Source organism: Harpia harpyja, chromosome 10 (assembly GCF_026419915.1).
Source record: "Harpia harpyja isolate bHarHar1 chromosome 10, bHarHar1 primary haplotype, whole genome shotgun sequence".
Taxonomy (NCBI): domain Eukaryota; kingdom Metazoa; phylum Chordata; class Aves; order Accipitriformes; family Accipitridae; genus Harpia; species Harpia harpyja.
Window position 1 is genome coordinate 46,772,106 of NC_068949.1, and position 24,732 is coordinate 46,796,837.

At 41.4% G+C, this 24,732-nt stretch overlaps 1 protein-coding gene across 2 annotated transcripts in view; it reads left to right on the forward strand.

The window, feature by feature from the left end:
• The window catches only part of INPP5A (inositol polyphosphate-5-phosphatase A), a 259,975-nt gene that overhangs the window by 204,494 nt on the left and 30,749 nt on the right, over positions 1-24,732 (forward strand). For both annotated transcript variants that reach the window (XM_052800297.1, XM_052800298.1), the window contains exons 10-11: positions 13,749-13,844; positions 14,180-14,254. In XM_052800297.1, coding sequence (XP_052656257.1) covers positions 13,749-13,844; positions 14,180-14,254 — 171 coding nt within the window. The remainder of the gene's footprint in view (positions 1-13,748; positions 13,845-14,179; positions 14,255-24,732) is intronic.

The following is a 24,732-nucleotide window of genomic DNA, read 5'->3' on the forward strand; positions in this document are numbered from 1 at the left end:
TTAAAGCTCTTCAATACATTGTTTTTAAGGTCCATTTCTTTTACAAGCTTTTCCTTTCAGCTTGCTCAGGGTATCGGGTCCTATGAACATCTGTTTGTGCCTAAAATCAGCCAGGACCTGGACTGTATCCTGCCTCCCTACTCCCTTTTGTTTCCAGAGGCTATTGTTTCCGATTTCATGCTATCAGAGGGACTGCATGTTTTCCTGTGTGAAGTTGTCAGAGAGATAAAAGCACAGGAGCAGGGTCACATTTCGAGGGATGGGCATGAAAAATTGGTAAAATGTATCTTGAGGGCCACCCACAAGACTTTCTTGAAGAAATTCTGAAGTAGGGAGTAGAATTATAATTTGAAAATTGTGCAAATTTCAAAGTGGAGTAAGTAGTGGTGAAATAAGTGTTTAACTAGCAGAAAACTCTTAGTCAGATTTACACTTAGTTGACTTATTCCTCTTAGGTAGCTTGAGAGTCTCCAGTTGGACTTTGTCAGAAAGAAAATACCATCACCTTCATTATGGTGCCTGCCCGTGTCTCTTCAGTACGAGAATGAGATGCCAGAAGATTTAAAGCAAGTGTGTTACACCTTTTACTCATCATAATATACTGGGGAATAAACAAACATTAGTGAGGGTGTCTACCTGTCCAAAATTACCAGTATGATACGAGACCTGCAAAGAATACAATAAGGATGGTAATGATAGAAATAGTGCAGCTTAATTAACTTAATGAATTTCCAGGAAGAAAGCACAGTACTAGCCTTGTAACTGTGGCTACGGTTCATAATGCTGTAAACTATGATTAACCAAAACATACTTATGCTTTTGTCTCACATGAATTCCAGAAGTGGCACCCTAGTTTTAAAGGATGCAAAATGATTCAGTCGGTGGTAGGAGGGAAGAACATCTGCAGTTACGCATACAGCTGATTTAGTTTAATAGAGCATCCTCTCACATCTGCACTAACACAGTAGGAAGAGGTTACATGTATTTCTCTGAAGGTACGAGAAAGCCAGTAGAAAGTTCTGTCTGTCCTTAACGTAGTATCAGTATAACTAAAGCAATGTCTTGCTAGTTCGTATATCATATGATCTTAACCGTTCTCATTTAGGTCTTGACTGGATACAAAATGAAGAAAATGGTTTTAGTAGTACTGGTTTAGGTCAGTGATTCAATAAGATGGTTACTTTTATTTTAGGAGCTTGTAATGAGGATTTGTTAAAGTGCGTGACAAGAAAAAAAATGAGATATGTAAGTTGTATCTTTTTCCATTGGCAACTGACAGATAAGAGATACTAAGCAAGGCATTATCTTGCTGCCATATAGCTTCTGAGTTAGTAAATTATGTATGTGATACAAATCAGCCTAATACTGGAATTTTAAGGGAATGTATTTTTTTCTATAGCTTTTTTCCAAAGATCAAGTAAATTATTTTTCTTAAATGCATAAATGATTTGCAATTTAATTTGAGAAACTAAATATACATCATGGGTTTTGTTGAATTTAGAAAAATTTTTGGCTATGGAAATTCAGGGGGGGACATTAATACACGGGGGGGGTTCACTTTTGTAATGTAGCAGAAAAAAATACTAAAGTTTTAAAAATAGAGTAATTATTGAATTTATATCCTTTGTGGTAATACTTTTAGAGATTAATTTGTTTATAAATAGAAAAAGAAGAAAGCAACACATTAAGAAAACACTGCAAAGAGTTTAACAGTTCTGTAGGGGAGTTAAATAAGACTGCTGAGTGAGTATTTTTAAATAAGACTATCACTTATTAGCAGTCGTATTTTAGAGCTTGTCATAGCTTCTGGTGACCTTGGTCAGGTTTCTGGGTCCCACTGCAGGAGCAGCTGCAGAGGTGACATCCCCTGCCAGCGCATGTCCTGTGGTACTGCGTGGACCTTCCTTCCCCCCAGGACTGTCGGACTGGGAGCAGCGCTGCTCTCATGGTCCCTGGAAGGTTTCTGTTGCATACAACAAGGGTTGCCCTAAGCGTTATGCAAGACACCCTCAGCCCCAAATTTGGTGTGTGCCTGTGTGCTTTTATTTAAGGTAGGCAGCACAGCATGCATGTCCTCAGACTGGGTATGTGCCAGCACGCGTGAGGAGGCACCTATGCAGAAAGTCACACAAGCACAATTTCAGTTTTGGGGGGAAAATGATTGTATGTTTATTTATCAGCATGCTGTCACACCTTCCATCACATCAAGTATTATGGAGAGGAATTTTAACATCTGTTGTGAATACTGCTGATAATGTCCATTTCTGGCCTTACAGGTATAAATTATTGTTGAAATCACAACTTTTTTATACCAGCAGTTTTCTTTGGCATGCCTGTCTGATTTTGGATGAGTAAAAGAATTTACTTTGTTTAGCTTTGTCTCAAAAGGGAAAAGAGCAAAGGCTAGACTAAAAATTAATAGCACATCTTAAAATCCATTACAACATCTCCCTTTTTTCTGACTAAAAGTGAGTGAAAAAGGCCTCTCTAGAGGAACTAAAGAAGAAGTTATTACAGCTCTCACTTTTTTGTAGAGTATGAAAAAGCTTTCTGTATGTTAAACAGTCTTGTGGACATCTGGCATGATTGGTTTTAATCTGCTGACTAAAAAGTCAGGATTAAATCTTGCTTTACACCTCTTTGTATTGCAGTCAGTAAAGTGACAGAGCTGCTCTGAAACAATGGCACTACTTATTCCACCCAATATGCCATGTGGTAGATCACCCCCTTTTTCAGCACCACTTCTCTGCAAAGACAATGAAGCATCTGGTGGGGTTTTCCTGTGTCCAAGATATTTTTTGTCAGTAATTTCACTCAGCCGGTCTGCTTAGCTCTCCCTTGGTGCTACTTTTTGAGACAGGGTTTGCCAAACCCAGTGGCAAGAGGTCAGGAGGCCAAAGTGATGAATTTTTATGTGCCTGTTTCTTGTGTTTCTGCTCAGTCATGATTCTTTGCGCGCTGTACTGCCTCTGAAAGGGAGCCACAGTGAGCAATTTGTCCTCCTGGGCTGGAGAGAATGGGGAGGCAGATGAGTTAAAGTAGCATGTATGACTCCGGACAGAGACGCACACAAATGTTTTCTTATGGCAGAACAGAATACTCCTGTCACTATTCAGCGCGAGAGGGGCTTGGGAGATTTGTAGTCTGTTGGCTTTCGATCAAGTGACAAATGAATTTAACAGCACTTAAAGATACAGCGAAAAGAATAGCACTTCACGAACTAGTCCACAGCTGTTAGCTTTAAAATGATGTTGCGTTAACACTTTTGAACTTGCATTTTTCCCTCTCTCTGCATAATTGGGAGCTCTCTCTATTTCTCAGCGTGTTTGAATCCTGGCTTGCTTTAAGGAAAAAAATGTCATCTGTGTTTCAGAAACTATAGATTTTGCTTTCTGGTTGCTTGCCCAGTTGGGCCCCCATCCCCTCCAGATGGATCATTGGTCCATGCAAGCAGGAGGACCGTGGAAGCTGCATTTCCGCCAGAGCTTTCTGTCCTCTGTCAGTGGTGCTCTGTAACACCCAGTGGTGTCAAATGAGCCGGGGATCAACATTCATTGCTGGGTTAAATCCCCTTGGATCCCCAGCCAGTGGTGTGAAGTTGCTGTTCCTCCAAATCCTCCTTCCTCTCTGATCAGCCGTGTCACTGTGGTCGGTCGAAGGCTGCATTGCAATTTGTTGTTGGTCAGCAACTGAGCTTTGGACCCATTCAGTGGAGGCGGTGTCCTGGAGGGAATTCTGAATATTGCTGTAATGCACAAACCCTTCATTCTTACACCATCAGAGACCACACCAGAGAGGATGCAAAGCTACCTTACCAGGGATGGTGAAGAGAGGCAGTAAGTAGAACATGCCAACCTATTTCCTGCTCTCCACATTGACTGTTTTACCCCACAACTGGTTTTTATGTGTTGCCAGTCTTTTTACTGGGTGTGGTGTGTGTCTCACACACATACTGATCTGTCAGTCCATCTTACCATTTGTTAAGGAGAATATAGTAAACCTTAGGTCCACACCTTGCGCAGTATTTTACAAAGATATCCTTCATTCATTTTATCCAAAAAGCATTTATTTTAATGTGTGAGTAAGTGCTCCTGGGAATAGGTAAACTCCATGATGGTTTGCCTCTTGTTCCAAGAAGCATAAGCCTGCCGGTCAGCAGCATGCCTCCTGGGGGACCCACCTTAGCCCCACAGCCCAACTTCTCAGCATCTTCAGAGTCAAGGTGCTGCTGCAGCCAACTGCTTGGAGGCTGCATGACAGCAGTGATGGGAGAGGAGGACAATTCAGCAATCACACCTCATGGTTCTCTGAGCTATTTGAACATAACTAGCTAAAAAGGGTTATTTGAACTTACAGGCAGCTGGACTCATATTGCATTTCAAAAGTGAATAAAGGAGCAAATGATGTGGAACCAGACAGGGAGTAGTACATCGCTGACAAATGAATGAGAGATGGCAGGATGAATAAGAGTCAAGTCAGGGAGGCTGGACAAACAGAGAAGGGGGAAAAATACAGCAAGGAAATCGTCCACATGTTGCATCAGCAAGGCATCACCTGATCAGCCAAGTTTTAGTCTCACCATAACACTGTACAGCACATTCCAGTTATTAACACGGTGAATTTCACATTCCCAACTTGTTCAGGTCAGAAAACCAGATACAGTGAACTGGAAATTATTCTCATGTCACATTTGCTCCCTTAAAAAGTAAAGTTAGAGGAAGGATGTTCTTTTCCCATAGATGGGAAACGGTGGAAGAATACTAACATCTCTCCCACTTTGCCGTACATACTTGTGGTCATTTGTTGAGATGGAGGGCACACATCCATTTCAGAGTTGTGCTTAGACTTAGCAAGAGCACAGGCCCAAGGAGCTAGCAGCCCGGAATGCACTTGTGCCTCATGCAAGTCACTTTCTTGTTCCAGGTCTCAAATTCCCTCTTTGTTTAATGGACTAATTATTTTTGCTATTATGCATGATAGGAAGAAAAAAAACAGTTTGTACTTCTCTATATTTCTCACTTTGTGATTAAAAGTAGCTAGTGTCTGCCTGAAGGCATATGGATTTTAGATAGGTAGGTGGTTTGATTTCAGAATTGCCCAACACTTCATGTTTTAAAAGTCAGCTCCAATTTTCATTTCTGAGGATAAGCTTGATAGAAGTCAAGTGCAAAAATACTACTGCACAGTGTATTGGGTGTGCATCATATATTACATAGATGATACCTGCTGTTGTAAGTCTGCTTTGTGGAAGCCAAAGGTTCACACTCTTCAGAGGCTGAGCCATGTCACACCATTAATTTTGTACAAAACTCCCCATTAATTTAAAGGGCCAACTGCCGAATTTACTCTTTTTGGCAGTGCTAGTTGATGGAACAAAATACCGCACGGGCGTGTTTCTGTTTGTTCTGAGTGAGGTAACATGGAAGCACTGTACTGTGCAGAGCACTTTGCAGCAGCTGTGACCTGGCAGTGCACACTCTCGTCGGTCCCCAGCAGGCTGTGTCAGTAAGTGTGCTCCCTTGGACAGTTAAGAAGAATAAAGCTGACAGACTCCAGTTATTTGGAACCCTGCAATGTCCAGTTCTGGAAGTGAGTCAGGAAGCACCGAAGAATTTTGTTAGGTGTTGGCTTGAATTTTTTCTACTTCATGTTACTGCTCCCATGTTTCATTCCTTACAGCTGTAAGTAACAATTAAAAATGGAGGTAGCAGAAACAATGACACCATCAGCACAGACAGAGGCAAATGTTACCACTCAAAACAAAGGCAATTGCAAGGCACACAGGAGCAGATGGGGTTCACAGGCTATTTTGCTTTTAAAATGAAAAGAAATAGAAGCTTCTTAGTCTGAAAGTTAGATAAAAGCAAGCTTAGCTATAAGGAGAGAAGCTGCCTCTTATTTCATTCCTCCTGAATTCAAGGGAACAGGGGATTTTACATTTCTCTACAGAAACAGATTTACATCACAGATCCTGTGTGCTTCATCAAAGTCTTTGCTTAACAGAAATGATACATACAGTCCTCTGCTTAGTCAGCTGAAGTAAAAAAAGGGTAAGTGCTGTGAAGGTTTCCAACAAGGAATTTTTCAAGCTGGTATTGCTGCTTGGCCAAAGCAGAAAAAATAATGGAAGAGAAGTAATAGAAGAATGTCTGAATAAATCTGAAGAGGTTCACACGTTATGGGACAAGACAACATATATAGAGCAGATTTCCATAGGAACAGTTGGACTGTTCCAGTTCCTGTAATTATGGAAAAGCAAATCATTGTCTTTGGAAACTCCCCCAGGCCCCTACTTGATATCAAGTAGTGATGCTAAATGACTAGGAAGGTAGACAGGAGGAGGGAAGGGATTTTTCTAGCAGACTCTTTCAAAGTTCCAGATCTTCCAGTGGTGTAGGGTTTATCCAAATCTAATCAAAGTCCTGAATGCATTTGAAACTTATTATCAATGTCAGCAAGTGAATTTAAACTGAGAGCTTAAAAAGGGGGCAGGGGAACTTCACCGTTGCCTGCAGAGGCCCTACAAAGTTTTGTGTTCCTGATGCACGCAGGTGCCAAACAACTCAGGATAAATTGTACTTGGAGATCATAGTCAGGAAAGTGAAGCAAGAAAATCCAAAAAGATGTGGAAACTGACCAAAAGGAGTCAGATAGAGAAAACTAGAAGCTAATCACCATGCGGGTAAATATGTGTGATGGAAAGGAGTTCTATCCTGATTTTTTAATTCTTGGAAAGTGATACACGGGGCCGGGGCAGGGGGTTAACAGTAATAATTTTTTTTAAAAAAAATGTCCATTTAACACCAGTATTGGAAAAGAAAAATAGTTACAAAATGGGGGATTGTTACATTTGCAAAACTGTTTAGAACAGAGCACCGCAAAGTGTCTAATGGAAGTCTCTTTCTGAGTTTGACAAAATGGGGTGTGGGAAGATGCTGTGGGGAAAAAATTAGGAGTATGAGAAACTATTATCCCTTATTCTTTCTCTTTGGATCTATGTAGGTGAGCAAGTAGTAATTAATGTTGTGCTATTCGATGGGTACTGATGATAATTTTAGAATTAAATCGCCACATACAAAGTAACAGCTAACTGAACAAAATGCTCAGTTTCAGAAGAAAACAATGTTTAGGATAGTTAGCCAAAATTAGGAGTCAGATTGAAATGTCAGAGGTTTACAAATTAAGCACAGTGTCTATAAGTAGCTGAGTTAAGATATGCTGAGCATCTAATAAACAGATTGAATTTTATTCCTGCTAAACATGTAACAAATGTCAAGAGGAATTTCTTTCAATTGCCATCAGAAGTATATGTTCCAGGTGAAAAAGATGCTTGGAGGCAGCTGACAGCTGCAATCTAGTGGCCCTGTCTCCTGGGAGAGAGCTGTAAGAGCACATTCTTTCCAAGAACGTAAGGTTGGGCATTCGACACTTTCTTCCAGATCTGTAATCTCAGAGAATCTTAGTCGCAGAGGCCTTTTGGACTTAATTCAGATTCTTTTCTGAAGAAGAGAATTAAAAAGAGAGCCATCATTGCCACCAGCTGTTGGCACCGAGGAAAGCCGCAGAGGCAGGGAGGGCACGGTCAGCGACCTCGCGGGTCTCTCCGGAGCTGGGGAAGGGCAGGCTGGTCTGCGGGTGTACGGCCCCGAGCTGGCTGCTCCTGCGCCCTTCCCTGCGCGGACCAAGGGTGGGCTGGGGCGAACCGTCGGCGGCTGAGTGCTGTTGGGACCGTGGCCCCACTGCCTCCGATGTGCAAAGCAAACAGAAATCTCACCCATTACTGCAAACGATAACTGTAGGAACCGGGTGTTGTTTTCAGCAATAATAGAACAGGCAAGAGAGTACCACCAACAGAGCAGGCAGTTAACGTGTACTGCCAGACAGAGGCTATGCCGTTAAACTGGTCTCTCAGTTTACTCAGTGCGGTTCCTGAAAAACTAATGGAAATGGTTTTGCATTGCCTAGTGATACACTTTGATAATGTCATGAATGATCTAAGTTTCCAGACAAGAAAATGCATTTCACGATGAATAGTGCAGCTAATGTGCAATTGAGCCCAAAGAACTGCAAGTTGTTTCCAGCAGGGATCATTTATTTTAGGGATGCAGGAGATCTTTGGGAGAATGGAAGCATGAAGATAGGGTCTTTGTGCTGAGCTTTTTTTGTCACAGATGCTACCCAAAGAGGTGTTTTAAAACCAAAATATCCCTTGGCCACAAATCGGCAAAAGGATCACATGGTGGAAACGAGAGTACTACTGTAGGTCTTGGGCAGCTCCAGGGCCGAGCTTTCACAGGTGGTAGAATTGGAGCTGCTCTAAACTGCCTGTGAAGTTAAGTCAGTCCTAAAATGAATACAGGCAGCAGTGTCCTGTAATTTGTGTTGATTTGCCATCAGAAGATGGACCGTACGCATGCTACATAAGCAGTGTGCTGAGAGGAGAGACAGGAGTGGTGCAGGAGGCTTTCGCTCTCCATCCCACCCAGCCCCTCCACCATCTCTGCTCCCCTGGACATGAGCTTACTCCTCTGGGAATATTCAAAGAGAAAATAATTTTGCATATTGTTAACTTTAAGTGACTTCTCATTAATACTTGGTTGTATTTGTTCTTTCTCCAACTAACATGTATCTCACTGCTGAGTTAAATTCCTGCTCCTGGAAGCTTATTAGTATTAAAATCATAGTAACTTATCTGAGACATTACTGCTATTTCCACACAGTTAAAGTTAACACAAGTTAATATATAGTCTAAGGGATGTTTTTTCAAGTAAAAGTGTATATGCTCTCAGATGGGTTTTGATTGCTTTACATTGGGGAATTTAGCTCTGTAATTTCCGTAATTGTTTGCAGCAACTGTATGGCCAAATACCTCTGCACAGTTGTGAAAAATTAGCTAAAATAAGTCTCCGTTGCAATGGCAGATAGAGTTTAAAAAACACAATGTTACCTGTCCTGTAGCTAAATGCACAACTTTCATTGACTCAGAAAGCTACATTTAACTTTGTTTTTCTCACTTGCAAATTTTATTTCTCTGACATCATGTCATTTGGTGAATTTACTGTTAGCATATTCCCAATACCCAGGAAATCATACCAACCCCTCAGAGGTAAGGAGGAGCCCGAACAAGACAGATGTTCCTGTTATTCCCACAGTAGCAAATCTTTTACCTCGCTGATTGTTTCAAATACAATTTGCATCCAGATAATAATAAAAAAGCATTTGATTATCCTAATTTAATAAGTGTCAGATTGATTTGGGGGGTTGGAGCAGCATTTCAGAAGACGTATTTCAGTATCATAATTAGGCGATACATGTACCTCTGTCTCTTCTATCCCGCCAGAATCCACAGAGTATGTAACTGGAATAAAATGAAATATCTTAAATTTAATTGATTTGGTTGCTCATGTGCTCAAGACCTTATTTCAGCTGGCTCATGTTAGCATTCTGCAGACTTTGCACTTCTCTCCTGGCACTTCTAGCAACAAACACTTCTGTTTTAATCCATGCAGTTTACTGGAAATTGCAATTACAACTTTTGCTGAGCTTTTTTAATTATAAAGGAGCAATGAATACATTCTACTTTTTTTTTTTTTAAGAAGAATTCAAAGTAATAAGTCCTGAGAAGAGTATTCAAATCACTGGGAAAAAGGATCTTTAGAATTAGTAGACAGAGGCAATAGGAAAGTTTGAGTCTGTATGTGCTTGGATACCTTTTTTTTTTTTTTTAAATTTGTTGAAATATTTACAAGCATGCAATAACTCAGCTCACACATCAAGAGGTAGACTCAGGAGTTTAAAGGATGTTCAGAAAGCAGGAGCGCAAAATCAATGAAAAATCAGCTGCAATGTTCAACAGAGCACTGCTAGCAGGAAACGGTAGTACAGTTCACAGCTGTTCGGACTGTTTCCATATAAACGCAATATAAAAAGCAATTCTACAATAGATATTGTAGAATATTGTGTGTGTGTTTTATGTATATAACACAATTGTTTTAATGTCTTTATCCCTTTTTACTGTAAGTATGCAGAAATACAGTCTAAAACATTTTGATGTGTTGTATATATATGGGAGCAGATGTATTTTGAAGGTTGCATTTATGCTGTAAATCAAAAGGCTTTCAGTTTCTGAGGATTGCAGAGTTTAGACGAAATTCCAGATTTGTCTCTTGTCAATATAAAAAACTTTCACTCCTAGCTTTGCCTAACAGTACATTTTTATTATGTTCCAAAGCAATTATCAGAAAAGTTATTGCTATGTTTTACAATTCAATACACATAAATTATCACAAAGGGTTATTTAAAAAAGTTCTATGAAGCATCTACCTGTGTGGACAGTGTATGTGAAAACGGGAATAAGACAGGTCTGTGTTTGCTAAGCAAAGGCTGAATACCGAGTTCTCTCTCAGCTCTGAATACAGCTCTCCTGCAAACTTTTTAACCAAATCTTGTTTCCAAAGAACAAAGATTTTTTTTAAAAGATAACTTGGGTAGAGTTTTGATATCTGATTTCCCCTCTTCCAACTTTGTAAAAGAGTACCTTTGAGGTAATACCCAAAAAGAAACTGTGTGTTTTCATAGCATTTTGATTTTCTTTACCAGCAACAAAAAATCCCTTCATAAGTAGACTTGTCTAAAAAGGCACATGTTCCCGAAAGTTTTCTGCTTGGGTGACTACGATTTTGTAGAAATTGAAAGGAGGAGGAAAAAAGGAGTGCTCCAGCTTGTATAAGAAATGAACCTTTGCCCAATCACTTTTTGTCCCTGAATAAGGTAACTTTTTGTGCGTGTGAAATTTGAAAGCAATAAGGTATGTGGGTCCTTTCTCTGTATTGGTTCTCAAGAGTCGATCGCGGGTTTTTTTTCCTTTAGAGCGGGCCTGAAGTTGTGAGATAAAGCAGCTCAGGAAAAAAAAATGTTCTCAAGCAGATGCCTTTAAGAGACAGAAATCATGAATTTCTTGAATTGCGACCACTCCGGGGGTGGCTACAATGACTTTTTGACAGTGACAGTAACTCTGCCTTGTCTTTTCGAGCCCTTCTTTGGCCCATTCACTCTGGAAAGCTGCTTAAGCGCACTTAAGCGCATTAGCATTTGGATGCTCGGGGACCGTACTGACCCTCATTTGGAAAGTTTAAATGAGTGAAAGATGGAGCGATTTGTTAGGGCTTTAGAAACCAGCTTTAGAGAGCGGCGGGTTTTCCGCTTTGGTTTGTTCGGGTGCTTGTTCTAATCTGGTGCGCCGGGTAAAGGCGACCAGACTGATTTGTGACACATGAGCCCGAAGCGGTATTTTCTGGGGCCTGACCCGATTAGCCGGTCTGTGCTTTGAATTTCAATAGCCGGCAGCGGAGGGCGCGCACTTCGGGAAGGGCTCGCTGCTGGCTTGTTACCTCAGCGGGGCCGGCCTGCAGGCGCAGATGGCGGAACGGCACGTCGGTGGGCGGCGGACAAAGCCGTCCCGGGCGGGGGGCGCGGGTGGAGGCCCCGGCGCCGCGATCGCAGCCAGCCGCAGCGGGAGCGCAGCCGGCGCCGTGCCCTGCCGTGCCGTGCCGTTCCGTACCGCGCCGCGCCTCTGCCCTTGCCTGCGGGGCAGAGCTGGGCCCAGCCGGCCGCCGCCGGCACCCCCTCCTCGCGCAAGCCCGTCAAAAAACCGCCTTGGCGTTCGGCAGGACAGGGGACGTTCTCCGAGGGCGGCCCGCAGCTGTGGCACTGTGGAGACTCTGCCTTCGCAGGCACCTGCGGCCGCCCTGGTGCCGTGAGCGTGCCGAGTTTTTTCAGGACAGAGCCCAGAGTCGGGTGTTTGTCGTCTGTAGAGATGGCACGGCTTTGGGGGGCGGGGGGGGGCACACACCAAGTCGAGAAAAATTTGTCCAGACAGGACATCGTTTGTTCAGTGAGGTGGGGAATTGGCTCCTGCTCAGCTCACAGGCTCAAAGAAAAAAAATCGGATTTGTATTTCATTTTCACTGAATCATACTCAACTTATCCTTTAAAAATGAAATTGCTTAGCTTGTTGCTTTTTGTTTGTACTATGGCAACAACACAGGGGGGCCTTTATCAAGGGTCAGGTTTTTAATGTCTGTCTATCAAAGGGGGGCAAAAAGCCCGTTGACAGATTGTTTCCATCCTAGCACTGGTGACCTCAGCTGAGATCTAAAATATTTGGAAGCAGATGGACTTTTGTGTAAAGACATGTTTGGCGTGTATTTCTTCCTTCAGAAGAAATGCAGAATGGGGAGCTGAGAAGTAAGCTGTAGTTTCCTGGCATTGTGTTTGACAGATACTGCACTTCTAATAATGAATCCCAATATAAGTATTCCTGCTTGTGAGAGAAACAAGCATGTAGCAGGATGTGAAATTCTATTACCCTGTTACCACAGAACATACTCACTTTATAAGTGAATATTATGCAAAATGAAAATCTGTTGTCTGGCCATTATGAAAAGGAATGGAAACGCGCGGAGCAGGGAAGTCACCTCTTAGCCTCTTCTTGACTGAGTTACCTTCTTTATCAGGCTTTTGTTAAGAACCTCTAGCAAAATAAGCTTTTATTCAGAAGGACAGTCTTTGTCAATATCCTTATCCAGGGCTGTGCATAGATCCCATCAGCAGCCTGTGCCTCAGCTGTAGCGAAGGATGCTGAACTGCCTCCCAGGTGTGGGTGCACATCTTGGCCATATTCTCACTGCCTTTGAGTAATGCCAAGGTTTTCTCAGTTCCCCTTTCTGTCTTCTGCCTTGTGGTTTCCAGCAGCCCAGGCAGCCCAAGGCTGGGGTAGCACTACACACCATCCGGTAGCTTTGCGCAAGCTGGATAACTACAGAGCACTTTGTGAAGCCTGCCTACCCCACAGTTAAGATGTGGTCTATTTCTGCATTTCAAAGCACTTAACGTACTTAAAGCTTCACTGAAAGTATGGGTTCAGTGAATCTAAAGTACATTTTTAAGTTAAATATATACCTAACTGCTTTGCTAAAAGCTCCAGATTTTCACCTGTTAGAATGCAACAGAGCAAGCCCTTTAAACAACCTCTTCTGTATTATTCTCTAGGTTAGCTTTGATTGCCATTGAAACTGGGCCCCAACCAGGTGAATGGCAAGTGAATCGAGGCCTGACACTTCCTTGGAAATTCATACCTCTGTGCCTGATAAAGTGTTGATTGAGAATATGTTTTAGACACCCAGTCCTCAAAACACCTAGAGATGGGATGTTGTCTCTTATTTAAAAGGATGATGCACGGGGAATTTGCTATCCAGAGTAAACTGTGAAACTTACTGTCAGATTGTGTAAGTGTTGCTGGGACTTTTAAATTATACTTGGAACATTCATGGACAAGGCAGAAGTTTTTGCAAACGAGTTAACCCACAGAACTGTAGTGCCAATGTAGTTATCACCTTTTAAGAATGCGGTACAGAAACTGGTGGGGCTGTGGAGTCATTAGCTGTAGGAAGTGGCTTTTGAGGATGTTTAAAAGTAATGTGCATGGTAGTAAGTTAAGTGAGTATTTGACTTATCTGATTGATATTTTCTTAATATTGCCTGTTTCTCCCCAAACATAATTCAGTTTATTGTTTTAAATCCATCATGAGTGGAAGTGACTTAAATTAGCAATGCTTTGTATTTTGACCTACAGCAAATCATATTCTTAGGTGGGCATTGAAGATACATAGATTGATAAAGTTCGATTAAATGTGGCCTTATGTTTCATATAAACTAGTTTCCCTTTCTCCTTTTGTGTTTTTTGTTAGACACTATGTGCAAAGGCTACAATGCAGACTATCCGGGCAGCTGACACAAATGAAGTAGTCAAGCTAATATTTCGTGAATCTGATAATGACCGAAAGGTAAACAACTTAATGCCCTCTGTACCCCCTGTGTAAATAGAAATGTTGTCGAATGTTCACTTTCTTTTCTACAAAGCATGAATATAGTTGTTTCAAACTGATAATTTAAAGGGAGGGGAGGGATATAGATTGTCACACCTAATGCTCAGTTAATTGGATCTTTTTAAGTGATTGCCAGTCAACCAAATGGGCAAGCTGACAAGGAGCTTTAGACGTGTAGAAGTGTCGTGTAGTTTTAAAGGGTTGCATGTCTCTAAAAGGGTCACTTCCGACTGCTGTGTATTAGGTAGCTGAGTCCAAGAGCTTTGCTGACCTTTATCCTCTATTTTTTTTAGGTTATGCTACAATTAGAAAAGAAGCTCTTTGACTATTTTAATCAAGACGTATTTAGAGATAACAATGGCACTGCGGTAAGTTCATTGCTAAACACTTTTGAAGGAATAAGTTGGAAACTCACATACTAATTGTGTTTCTCTACCAGCCGTTTATCCTTATCAGCCCTCCTGTCTACAGAATGAGAAGAGATAATTCATCCAACACAATAACTGTTCCAAATTTCCTCCTCAGTTTAGCCAGTTATTTTGTGTACAGCTTCTTAACTTTGGCATCTGTTTACCTTCTTTTTCACAGAAAAAAATTGTAAATTAAATATATGTGAATTCACTTTTCTTGTCTGTCCTCTGGTCTGCATTTCTTCAAGCATCCCCTTTCTTTACTAGCTCTTCATTGTGCACCGTAGTAACTTAGGAAAAGCCCTCAATGCAAAGCTGTTCTGAAAATATCTGGGTCTTCTGAGTCTACAAAGAATAATAGAAACACATGAATAAATAGAATACAAAGCTCAAACCCTGCAGCAGACTGGCACTGTGGCAAATCATATAGGGCTTCCTAATTGGAGAAAGCAGACAGGGAACACTAACATTCTGATTTGTAATGAGGACTACAATTTTTCTGTATGGCTCAATATCTTCTTTAAGGTGATTTTATTTCAAAATGTAGCCACTTCATTTTGGAAAATCTCTATATCACTGCTTGTACTTTCTCAATTCCATCTAAGGTGCCTAGGAGTTACGTATCTAAAGGAAAAACATTAAGCATCCAAAAGAAAAAAAAACAAACTGTTACGCACAGATAAAAATCAGGAATGTGCATATGGTATGCAGGAGCCTTATTGTGGATGTCATGGGCCAGACCCTCTGCTTGTGGAAGCTGGCCCAACTTCACCTGACATCAGAAGAGCTACGCTAGCTTGTGTCAGATCTTGACCTGCCTATGTGTGCATAAACTAACGGCATTCGTATGTTGAATATTCTGAGCTATACAAATAGGGCAAGCTACACTACACAAAATCTTCAGAAAATTTTTTGTGTTCTGCGGAAACTGTGTGTGTCAAAGTTGTTCGTGCAGGCTGACAAGGTAGCCAAGGTTCCCCTTCTTTCTTCAGTCCTTTCCTCAGGGTGACTGAATTTTACCTTCCTTCCTCATACCCAAAATAAAAGAAGACAAGGGATTCATCTTCTGTGTCTCAGCTTTTTTGAACACCTCTTCATGTTTGCCCTAGTCCTTACCTCTCAGTTTTGCTGCACTCTATCAATTACACGCTGTGCCTGCTCACACAGTGTATTGCTGCTTTTTGCTTAGTAATAGGATGTACACAGGATCCATGACTCTCCCGTCTCTCTCTTCTTCTCTCCTACCTATGGCTTATTCTCTTGCTGTTTGTAGAGGACTGGGCTGTTTGGAGGGCTGTCTGCAAGGATCCAGAGCAAGGAGGACAGCTGAAGCCCTATAACCCTCTCTGTTTTTAAGCTGATTTACACCTAGGAGATTAATTCCATGTGAGAATCTGAGATCTCACTCAGTTCTTGAGGTCAGAAGCGTTTGATGAGTCAGACTCATGAGAAAAGTCAGGATCTGTTTCTCCGTTCAGCATCAGTTGACATCCATCCTGTTTGTTGGGACTGCTGTCCCTTCTCACAGCATGCATGGCGTGTATGCTCACCACGAGAAATACCTGTGCAGGCAACATGTCTTAAAAACACAGTTACTGGGAGATAAGCTGGTTTGGGGTTAGTTTTTTTAAAAATTTACAAGGTGAATGCATCCTTAGGAGATACGTAACGTTTCTTTCACTGATGTTTTGCAGTTTGGGGGACATTTAATTCAAAGTAATAATACTAATCCCAATTCCTGTTTCCATACTAATTCCATTCCTGTCCCAGATTTTCCTCTGTGTGTATTAGTATAATAATTTTCTAAGCTTTTTTTAAAACAACGCAAATGTGTGTCATTTTTACTTTTTCCCAGTACATTTCCGAAGCTGAGCAAAGCTATTCTTGTTGCTGCCATTTACCACGTCCCAGTGGTATTTCGGGTGACTGCTGGTTGACTTTACATACATGGATGTGGTGTGTGAAGGCATAGGCAGAATCCCACTTAAGCACATTCCATTTCAAAATCAGCAGTCATTTCATTCATGCATCAAGAAGCGGGAAATCTTCCAGATCAAACATGGAAGGAAAAGATAAACGATATAATGAGCCATTGGAGATAATCTAATCTTCATGGTCTAGTTAAACACGCAGCACCATGATCACTAAAAACAAACTACCTATCTGAAAGGATAAATGTCTCTGTGCCGAATTCAACCCAAAAAATCCATCGCATCCTTCATCAACCGCCGGTCTTGTACCAGCCTGACAGAAATTTAATTCAAGCTGGCTCCTGAAAATAATTATTGTATTTTAAGAGTAGTAATCATTGGTCGGGACATGATTGAATGTGTCCATGCCTATTGACTTTTTCTATGATTTATAGCTTTGTTTAGTCGATATTCCCATCGAAATTGTATAATTAATTATAAGTGGGGCTGTCAGGTCTGCAGGATGGAGTGCCCTGATGAGTATTTGGGAAGATTAAATTTTCCTTAGCTGTACCAATGCAAGGCTTGGGAATTTTCACAGCACTATGGCTGTTGGATAAAGATGTTTTCTGTGTGTTTAGCAACTGCTTTAGCTCAAAATCCATTGATTTTTCTGAGGGTATTTTTTTTTATCAGTGTGGTGTCTCTTCAGTAACATTGGAATGTGTACAGATGTGACAAGACCTGACAAATATTTATTATCAACAGGCTACTTTATCATTATCCATACACAGTTATTCCTTCTTTTTTACATTGCAATCAACAAAAAGAATCTTAGGATATATTTATAAAAATGAGTATTTTTTATGAAAAATCTGATATAGATACAAATTATCTGTTCAACAGAAATTCAGTTTGAAATGCATACAGCAATCTGTCAGGTCTAATTTTTCCAAACTAATCTGTATCTTATCCAGACTTATCTGCAGCTTATTCCAACGTTAACTTAGCAATTACCTATATTTATTACCTTGAAGTGCAATGACCATTCTGTATCATTTTATTTCAGAAAGGAACACCCAGATTTATCCAGCTGTGTAGTGATAGCAAAAAAAGAAAACCTATTTGAAAATAGCTGTAGCAATAATGTGAAATTGTCTTAGTATTTAATTCATATGTTCTGAATTGCACATCAAAGTTATAGTACATCAGATGGACCAGGGTGTAACTCCCGTAACTACAACAGAACTACCGTGTCTAGGTGCTATGGGGAAGGGTGTTATGGAGCGGCAATGAGGAAGGTGGGACAAGAGGAGGTACAACATGTACAGTTTCACCTTAGTGTCAGACAGATTCCAGTTTAAGTTGTTGTTTTTGAATTAGAAAAAGCTTAACACCTCTGACCTTGACAGTAGGATATAGCCAAGCTGTGCCGTACAGCACTGTTGTGTCCTCCTGCTCCAGAGACTTGCCCATGAACGGTGGTTAAAGAACAGATGAGGCTTCTCTGATCTGAACTGGTTGCTTACACCCTTCAAGAGGCGGCAGCCCCAAGCTGGGAACAGCAACCATATCCCAGCCACTCCTCTTTTGTGCTCCTGCTCCTCACCCACCCAGAGGGCACGACGAATCCCCACGCAAGGTGGGACTTGGGGAATGCCCAGGCCTTCTCCGTAGGCTTCCTGAGTGGGTCTGCAGTGCTGTCCACTCTTCTGACCTTACGCTAACTCACCAGTACATTACTCACACAAAATTTGGTTGTAGCTTTGGATTTGCCAGCTCTCAAGTGATAAAAATTAGCATGCCGATGCTTTTAGGAGAGTAGCAGTGTGCAGGGAGTTCCTGAATAAATCTACACTTTTACTGGTTTTGTTTCAAATTCCTTAATCATTTATGATAAATCAGGCTATAAGTGTTTTTTTCGAAGTATCTTGTGTTTAGGAGTTCCCTATTAATTTCAAAACAATCAAAAGAAAAGCAAGCCAGGGATAATTATTTAATGAAAAAATTACAATCATGTTATTGATTTGTAGAAAAGAACCGCAAGCTAAATGCTGTTTCTTCAGTAGTCAGTTAAATAAATATATAGTAAGAATGTAGGAACTCTTAATGACTACAGAGGAATGATGTAGTTATTAGGAATAATTTTATAATCTTTAACCACAGTTGGAAATGAGAAATGGTACATACGTTCCTGTCTTTCATATGAACCATATTAAAGAATCAATCCAGATAGAAACTAACGTACTGTCCTTAAGATTTTGACCACAACTGTGTAATAAAAGTAATCAGTTAATTGTCTTAAGAGTTGAACCTGGTGTTGTTCCTACTAAAATGATACTCTCTTTTGTCCGTTGATGTTCATGGAAACTGGTGACTAATTCTATAGCTGTGCTTACACCAGTTGTCACTCCTTCCTGCTGTCCTCTGCTGCCCTTGGGCAGCGCCGGCCCCGCTCTCGCAGGGACGCGTGCCTTGGCATTCCGTGATCTCGACTGCTCCCCTGGCCTCTGCTGCTTGGAGGTAGAAGAGGTTAGACCAAGGGTGCCAACCGCACAGTAGCTCCTGGATAATCAGATGGTTCAGAGGACACTGTTGTTGTTACCAGCATTAATTCCAAAACAGATTCGAGATAGTTACACAGAAAAGCCCAGTGATCTCCAGCCTAGATATTCATGAAATGGAAGTGGTTCGATTTCTTACTTTAATTGTTATTATAATGGAAAAAATAAGCAAAGAGCTTCACATTGCTATCAGTGGTCCTTCAGCAGTCCTCTTGCTGCAGAGAACAAACAGTGAACTTCTACAGAGAGCACATTCTTACTCGATTTCTATGTTTCAAACAGTGAAATCAGCCTTCGAGAGTAGATTCCCTTTATTCTGTGTGTCTGTTTAGCTTGAACTGATATGGTGTGAGAAGAAAATTACAATGTGCTGTAAAAATGGACTGAGTTATAAAAGTCTTGTTCTCCCTATGCCAAGTAATGATTTAAAGTGATCTGTTATCATGCTAGTTAACTTAGAGTTGTTATTACAAACAGTTCAGGCAAACATACTTTTAAATTATGAGTAATTTATTTGTGAGTTTTTTTAATATTGCCAGGAAATCTTGAAAAGATACGCAAATTGAGAAGAAAGGTTTAGTCCATGAGGGACCTTTATTAAGCTTTTTGTGAGAATATGTGTGCTCATGGAGGTTAAGGATCTGGCATCACTGAAAATGTATTAATCAACAGACAAGATATAGCACAATGCACTCTTCCCAATGGCCTTGGCTCTGACCCTTTTAAAGATAATGGGAATACTGTCCACTAAGAACTAGATTAGGACGATCAAATGCATTTCATCAGGGTTTGACTTGAACCATGATCCCAGAGGTGAAAAGGCAGAGGTTTATCCACTGAGCCAACCAGCCCCTGTCCAGATAAAATCTTGAATATGATGTATAAGGGCAAATTAGGATAGAAGAAGGAAATTGATTGCTTAGGACAATTGTTACCTAGGACTGGTCATAAGGAAATCCTATGCATCCTGAAACTGCCTCTTTTATTTAAGGTGGTCATCTGAGATGCCTGATTTTCATAAAGTACTAGTAGGAAGATGGCTTCGAGCACTATTCCTTTACTCAAAAACAGTATTCCCATGCTTGGAATTGCATTTGCTTAAGTTAGTGGTTAGTTGATATGCCATTGGTCAAACTGCAAAATGAGTAATAACAGAGATAGGAAATATTATCAATAAATTGTTCTCACTAGCAAACATAAATGTAAAGCCAGATTGCAAGCAGAAGTCAATCCAGATGTGCTGGCTTAGCTATTTACCGCCAGCTTCATGTTCCAGATAACTGAATTATTCTGGTGTAGAATTTGCCCATATCACAAAGTTACAAATATTATTTTGTGTCCCCCTGTCCTGTTCTATACAGCTATTGTAAGTCCTAAGGCTAATTCAGATGTACTGTGCTGTATTTATTTTTTTAGGCATTGGTCGTTGTTTAAGGATCGCCTAAAGAAGAGGTCCAACATCTGTATTTGTACTCTATAATCCAGCCTGTAGTCAGTATGATCTGCTAACATGCTTTGGCCTAGGGGCACCCTTTTTAACCTTTGTGACATGCAAGAGGATATCTAGAGAGGCAATATGTGCACCTGTATTCCAGTCCTCGAGTTTATGGATCTCATCATCACCCCTTACAGTTAATATTTGTGCATATGCAAAAGGACCCTACCTAGGCTTCCACATCTTGCCTGGAGTCTGCAGCAATCCAATTAAAGATAGAAAGATGCTTAATTTTTTTTCGCCAACTCTCTACAGTAGCCCGATCCTTTTGCATTCTCCAGGTGCCCCTCATAACCTCACAGATGGATGCCTGCATGCACATAGGTGTGCACACATGCATATAGACTAGCAAGTAGTAAGTTTAACATGAAACGTAATACTTAAGGAGAGTTTCGTACAAAAAGTACAGCTAGAGATGAGAGTGTGGTACTCGGTTGCAAGGATGCAGAGACATGGGCTCTGGTCCCTGGTCTTAGGACTGTTTGTGTATTTAACATTACATAGGTGTTGAAAGAAAAACAGTATAGGAAGAAGAGGCTGGAATCCAGATCTCGTCTGATCCCAAGAGTGGCCTTCGGCATCTCTCACTGCCCTGCTGCTTGTGGGCGTCTGTGTGCCCAAACCTGGGCTTGGCAGGAGGTGCTCCCTCCCTGCCTTCCCTTCCCAGGCTCCTCCGCCTGCAGGCACCTGGCAGCTCCAGAGAGGTAGGGGTAGGAATTTGAATCCCCTCTGGGACAGAAAGACCTCAAATTTTAGGTGTCTGGAAGTTTTAGATGACCTTTCAAGATGCTCGATTATACATGGGGAAGACAACGTGGATGCCCGGAGCTCCCCAAACACCCCCTTGGAGTGGGACGCCGGGTGTTCAGGTGCCTCTGGGGTCCTGCCCGTTCCCCAGAAATCTCGTGTCAGCCAAGCCTGCCTCATAGGCCTTGTTCAGGAGAAGTTTCAACCCACAGTGGGAGTTTAGGCCAAGAAAGAAACATGGATCATAGTCTTTCTTCAAGAAAGTTCCATTTTTTGTCACTCTAGAACTAATACTAAAACTGTATTCAACATATTTCTATGCTTTTTTTCAAATTGCAGCTCACAAACTGACAATTTGACAGGACAATGCATGCTGGTTTTAACTCCCTAATGGTACAAATTCATGTTACGTTTTCACAGTAACAGACATGTAAAGTTTCATGAAGTAATCCACTGAATCTGTCACATTTGCAAGCAGGATATTCCTAATTAAAATCTTTTTGTTTTAAAATTAGCATACACTCAGTCGTTCTTGCCATTTTGAATGAGCTATATTACAAGCTGTTGTGCACAGTTTATGAATTAATTACAATAATGTTAAAGTGTCTATTCCTGTAAAGTTTTGAAAAAGGCAGTTTGCACGAATGCAGTTTTGCAGAGTCAATATTTTTAAATCGAGGTAGGCACAGGCATCCCAGGAGAGTGAGTGACAAAATCTACTTTTTACCATTAGAAAACAGGAAGCAGGCATTCAGACTTTGACCAGCTGGTAGAGTCACTGAGAACTGGCCCTCGCCAGGAGGTCCTCATTGCTTTCACATCATATTGATGTACTGAAGAGCAAATAACATTCGTTGGAGAAATCAGGCTGGAGCATAGGATGATGGGAGCTGTAGTCTCTGTGTTTGAAAGCTGTGAGCAGTTGTGCTGCATTTCAGATGCTTTGGGCTCTTCGTTGGGCGGTGTAAAGCGGGAGGGATGGGACCCAATTTGCTTCTGCAGAGCAGCGTTTCGGCGAGGAGCCCTTGGGATGTGACAGGGCGCTTTTGTTGTCAGCAGAATGTTAATGCAGGTAACTGCTGCTGCATGAGTGAGACTATACTTAACCTGATTCAGTGCTTTTAACTTCTTAACTAACTAGTTTATTCTTTACATATTCTTAAGTTTAGTCTCCTTATTGAGAACTAATCACCTGAGTAGTACAACGGGATTCTGGGTTGGGGTTTTTTTTTTCAAGTAACAAAAATACGCCAAGATAAGATCTGGATTCTCTGCTGCATGTTGCAGATCAGAGGGGTGACTGAGCCCTGGGGTTTAACTTCCAGCTTATCCATCCTAGTAATTTCAGCCTGAAGTCCATGGACATGGATTGAAAGGATCCACACAGGGCAATTAGGAAAACCAAGATGATATGCAAAATCTGAGCCTGTGAAATGTCTAAAAGGGCTACAGCCTCCACTGGAAAAATGTAAGGGCTACATAATTGGAAAAGTTTGAAAGCACTGTTTTATCCAAATCAGTGTTCAGGTGTGTGTGTCTTACAGGACCAACAGACATCATAAGGCACTAAGTGCCTTTCAGAATGAGAAATACTGCAGCACGTGAACTCTGAGAAGTGTTTGTGTTAGACCTTGATACTAGCTGAAAGCCCCGAGTCTCGAGCACATTCCTCTGCAGCGTGCTGGGCGCTCGCCCTGCCCTACCCATCAGCTGAGCACGTCACCGCTTTGGAAAGTCAGTACGGCTTTACTGCATCTGGTATCATGGTGCTACTCCTCCACCGGTAAAGGACCTGTGCCTTGTGGTCCTCGGGGCTCGGGCTGTGCAGCTGCAGCCATCTCCACCCCTGCCTGGGCCGTGCAGCGCAAACCAGGCTCGGGGAGTATGAGGAGGATGAGAAATGTGGGAATGTGAGACATCAGGCAAGGAGACAGAAAAGGGAGCTCTAATGAGACAGAGCCAATAGTAGTCTCCAGTAATTACTCTAGTGATCAATAGACATCAAGGGAAAGTGTGGTTCTTTCTAGACATTTTAAGCAATCTAAATATTTCCATACTAGAAATACTATTTTTAAATGCATTTTCCAGAGCAGTTTTCTGAAAAAGTTGAAATACTTAGTAGAAAATGTTCGTGTCCTTTAAACCATTGGAATGTCCCCTGAGAGAGAGGCATATTGTCAAAACAAGAACAAAACAGCGTTTTCCTGTGGGAGCTTCCACTGAAATCAAAGATTTTCTGAGTTAGTACAGGCACAGGGAGCCTTCGGTGCCAACAGTCCTATACTGCCTGTGCCTAACTCTTCTAATGCTAAGAAAAGTATATTTGGTGCAGTTTCTCTGGGTGCCGTATACCCACGTTTATGTAGGAGTTTATGATTTGACAACAGTGCCTTTCAGGATGTGTAGACAAATTCTCAGAAATATGCAGAAATATAATAATATTCAAAAGCAGTGTAAGTGGTACATTTATATTCAGTAATTTTGGCTTTTTTCTGTGAAACACAATTTTAAAGAATGGCTTCATAAGAAAAAGGAAATTAAGATTCAAAATATATAGTAATGGATCATTTTACAAAGTCTTAACAAGAGAAAACAGTAGCTTTAAAATAAGGCTAGAGCAGAGTTCTGTATGACATTTTCATGGGTAAGTGGGAGGGATCAGCATTTCCACAGACCTTTGTTTGAAGTCGGTAGACTGCTGAATCAGTTTCTAAATATTTTTCTTTGACTGGGAAGCTGGATAAAATTACTGTATTTCCAAAGTCTCTTGAAAAAAATCGTGTGCTACATAAGACTGGCAAAGGAGGTTACAGTGGCCAGTGTCCACATATTTTAATCCTCTAAGGTCATTTCTGTATGCTTATCTCCTCTTTTTGGTCTGAAACTTCATTTCCCTTTCACAGCTGTGAATTCTCTGGTGGGCCCTGCAGATGGATTTGATAAATGCTGCTAATATCACCTTCTGATCTACCAATGCTCTGACTTTGGTCTGTAGGTCTTGATGAGTAATTGCCGTTGTTCTACTCCAATGACTGAATTAAGTTGCCCTGTTTTAAAGGGTTCATACGTGTGTGATTTTAGCCAAGGTGGCCCATTACAGCATACCAATGGACACTGACCTTTTAAGAGTGCCTTATCGCTTTAAACTGAAGCAAGCAAAATTACCCTGATTTCTACAACTGGCTAAACTCTGCTATAATCCTTTGATTACTGTCAAGCTACAAATATCAAAATTTAGTATTACAGATAATTGTTATCTTTGGCCAAAGCACACACTGCTTAACCACATACGGCCCCATGAGCTATAGGGACAGTGAACTGTAGCCCATACTCCAGCCCTGGGACGAGGGAGCTCACTGGAGTCCCCATCAGAAGGACTGCACTGTACTGAGACCATCCATCCAGCCCTACGCAATTTTTTCTTACTGAGTGGCGTATGGGTTCTGCAGACAGCGCCTGTGCGGGACTGCACGCCCTGGTGTCATGCATTGCCTTCTCCTTCACCCTTGTATGTAAAGGTTCTTGTACATCAGAGCGCTGACAAAAAAAGGGGGAGGAAAAAAGGAAACTCTTCAGCAGCTTTTACAGGCGACACAGTTGCCTGGAAAAACAACAGTTTCTGTAATTCCCTTAGGAGGTGATGGGCACTGCAGCTGATACAGGCAACAGCCCTAAATGCTTTTAATTCTACTCAAATTAAAAAGGGAATATCTTTTACTG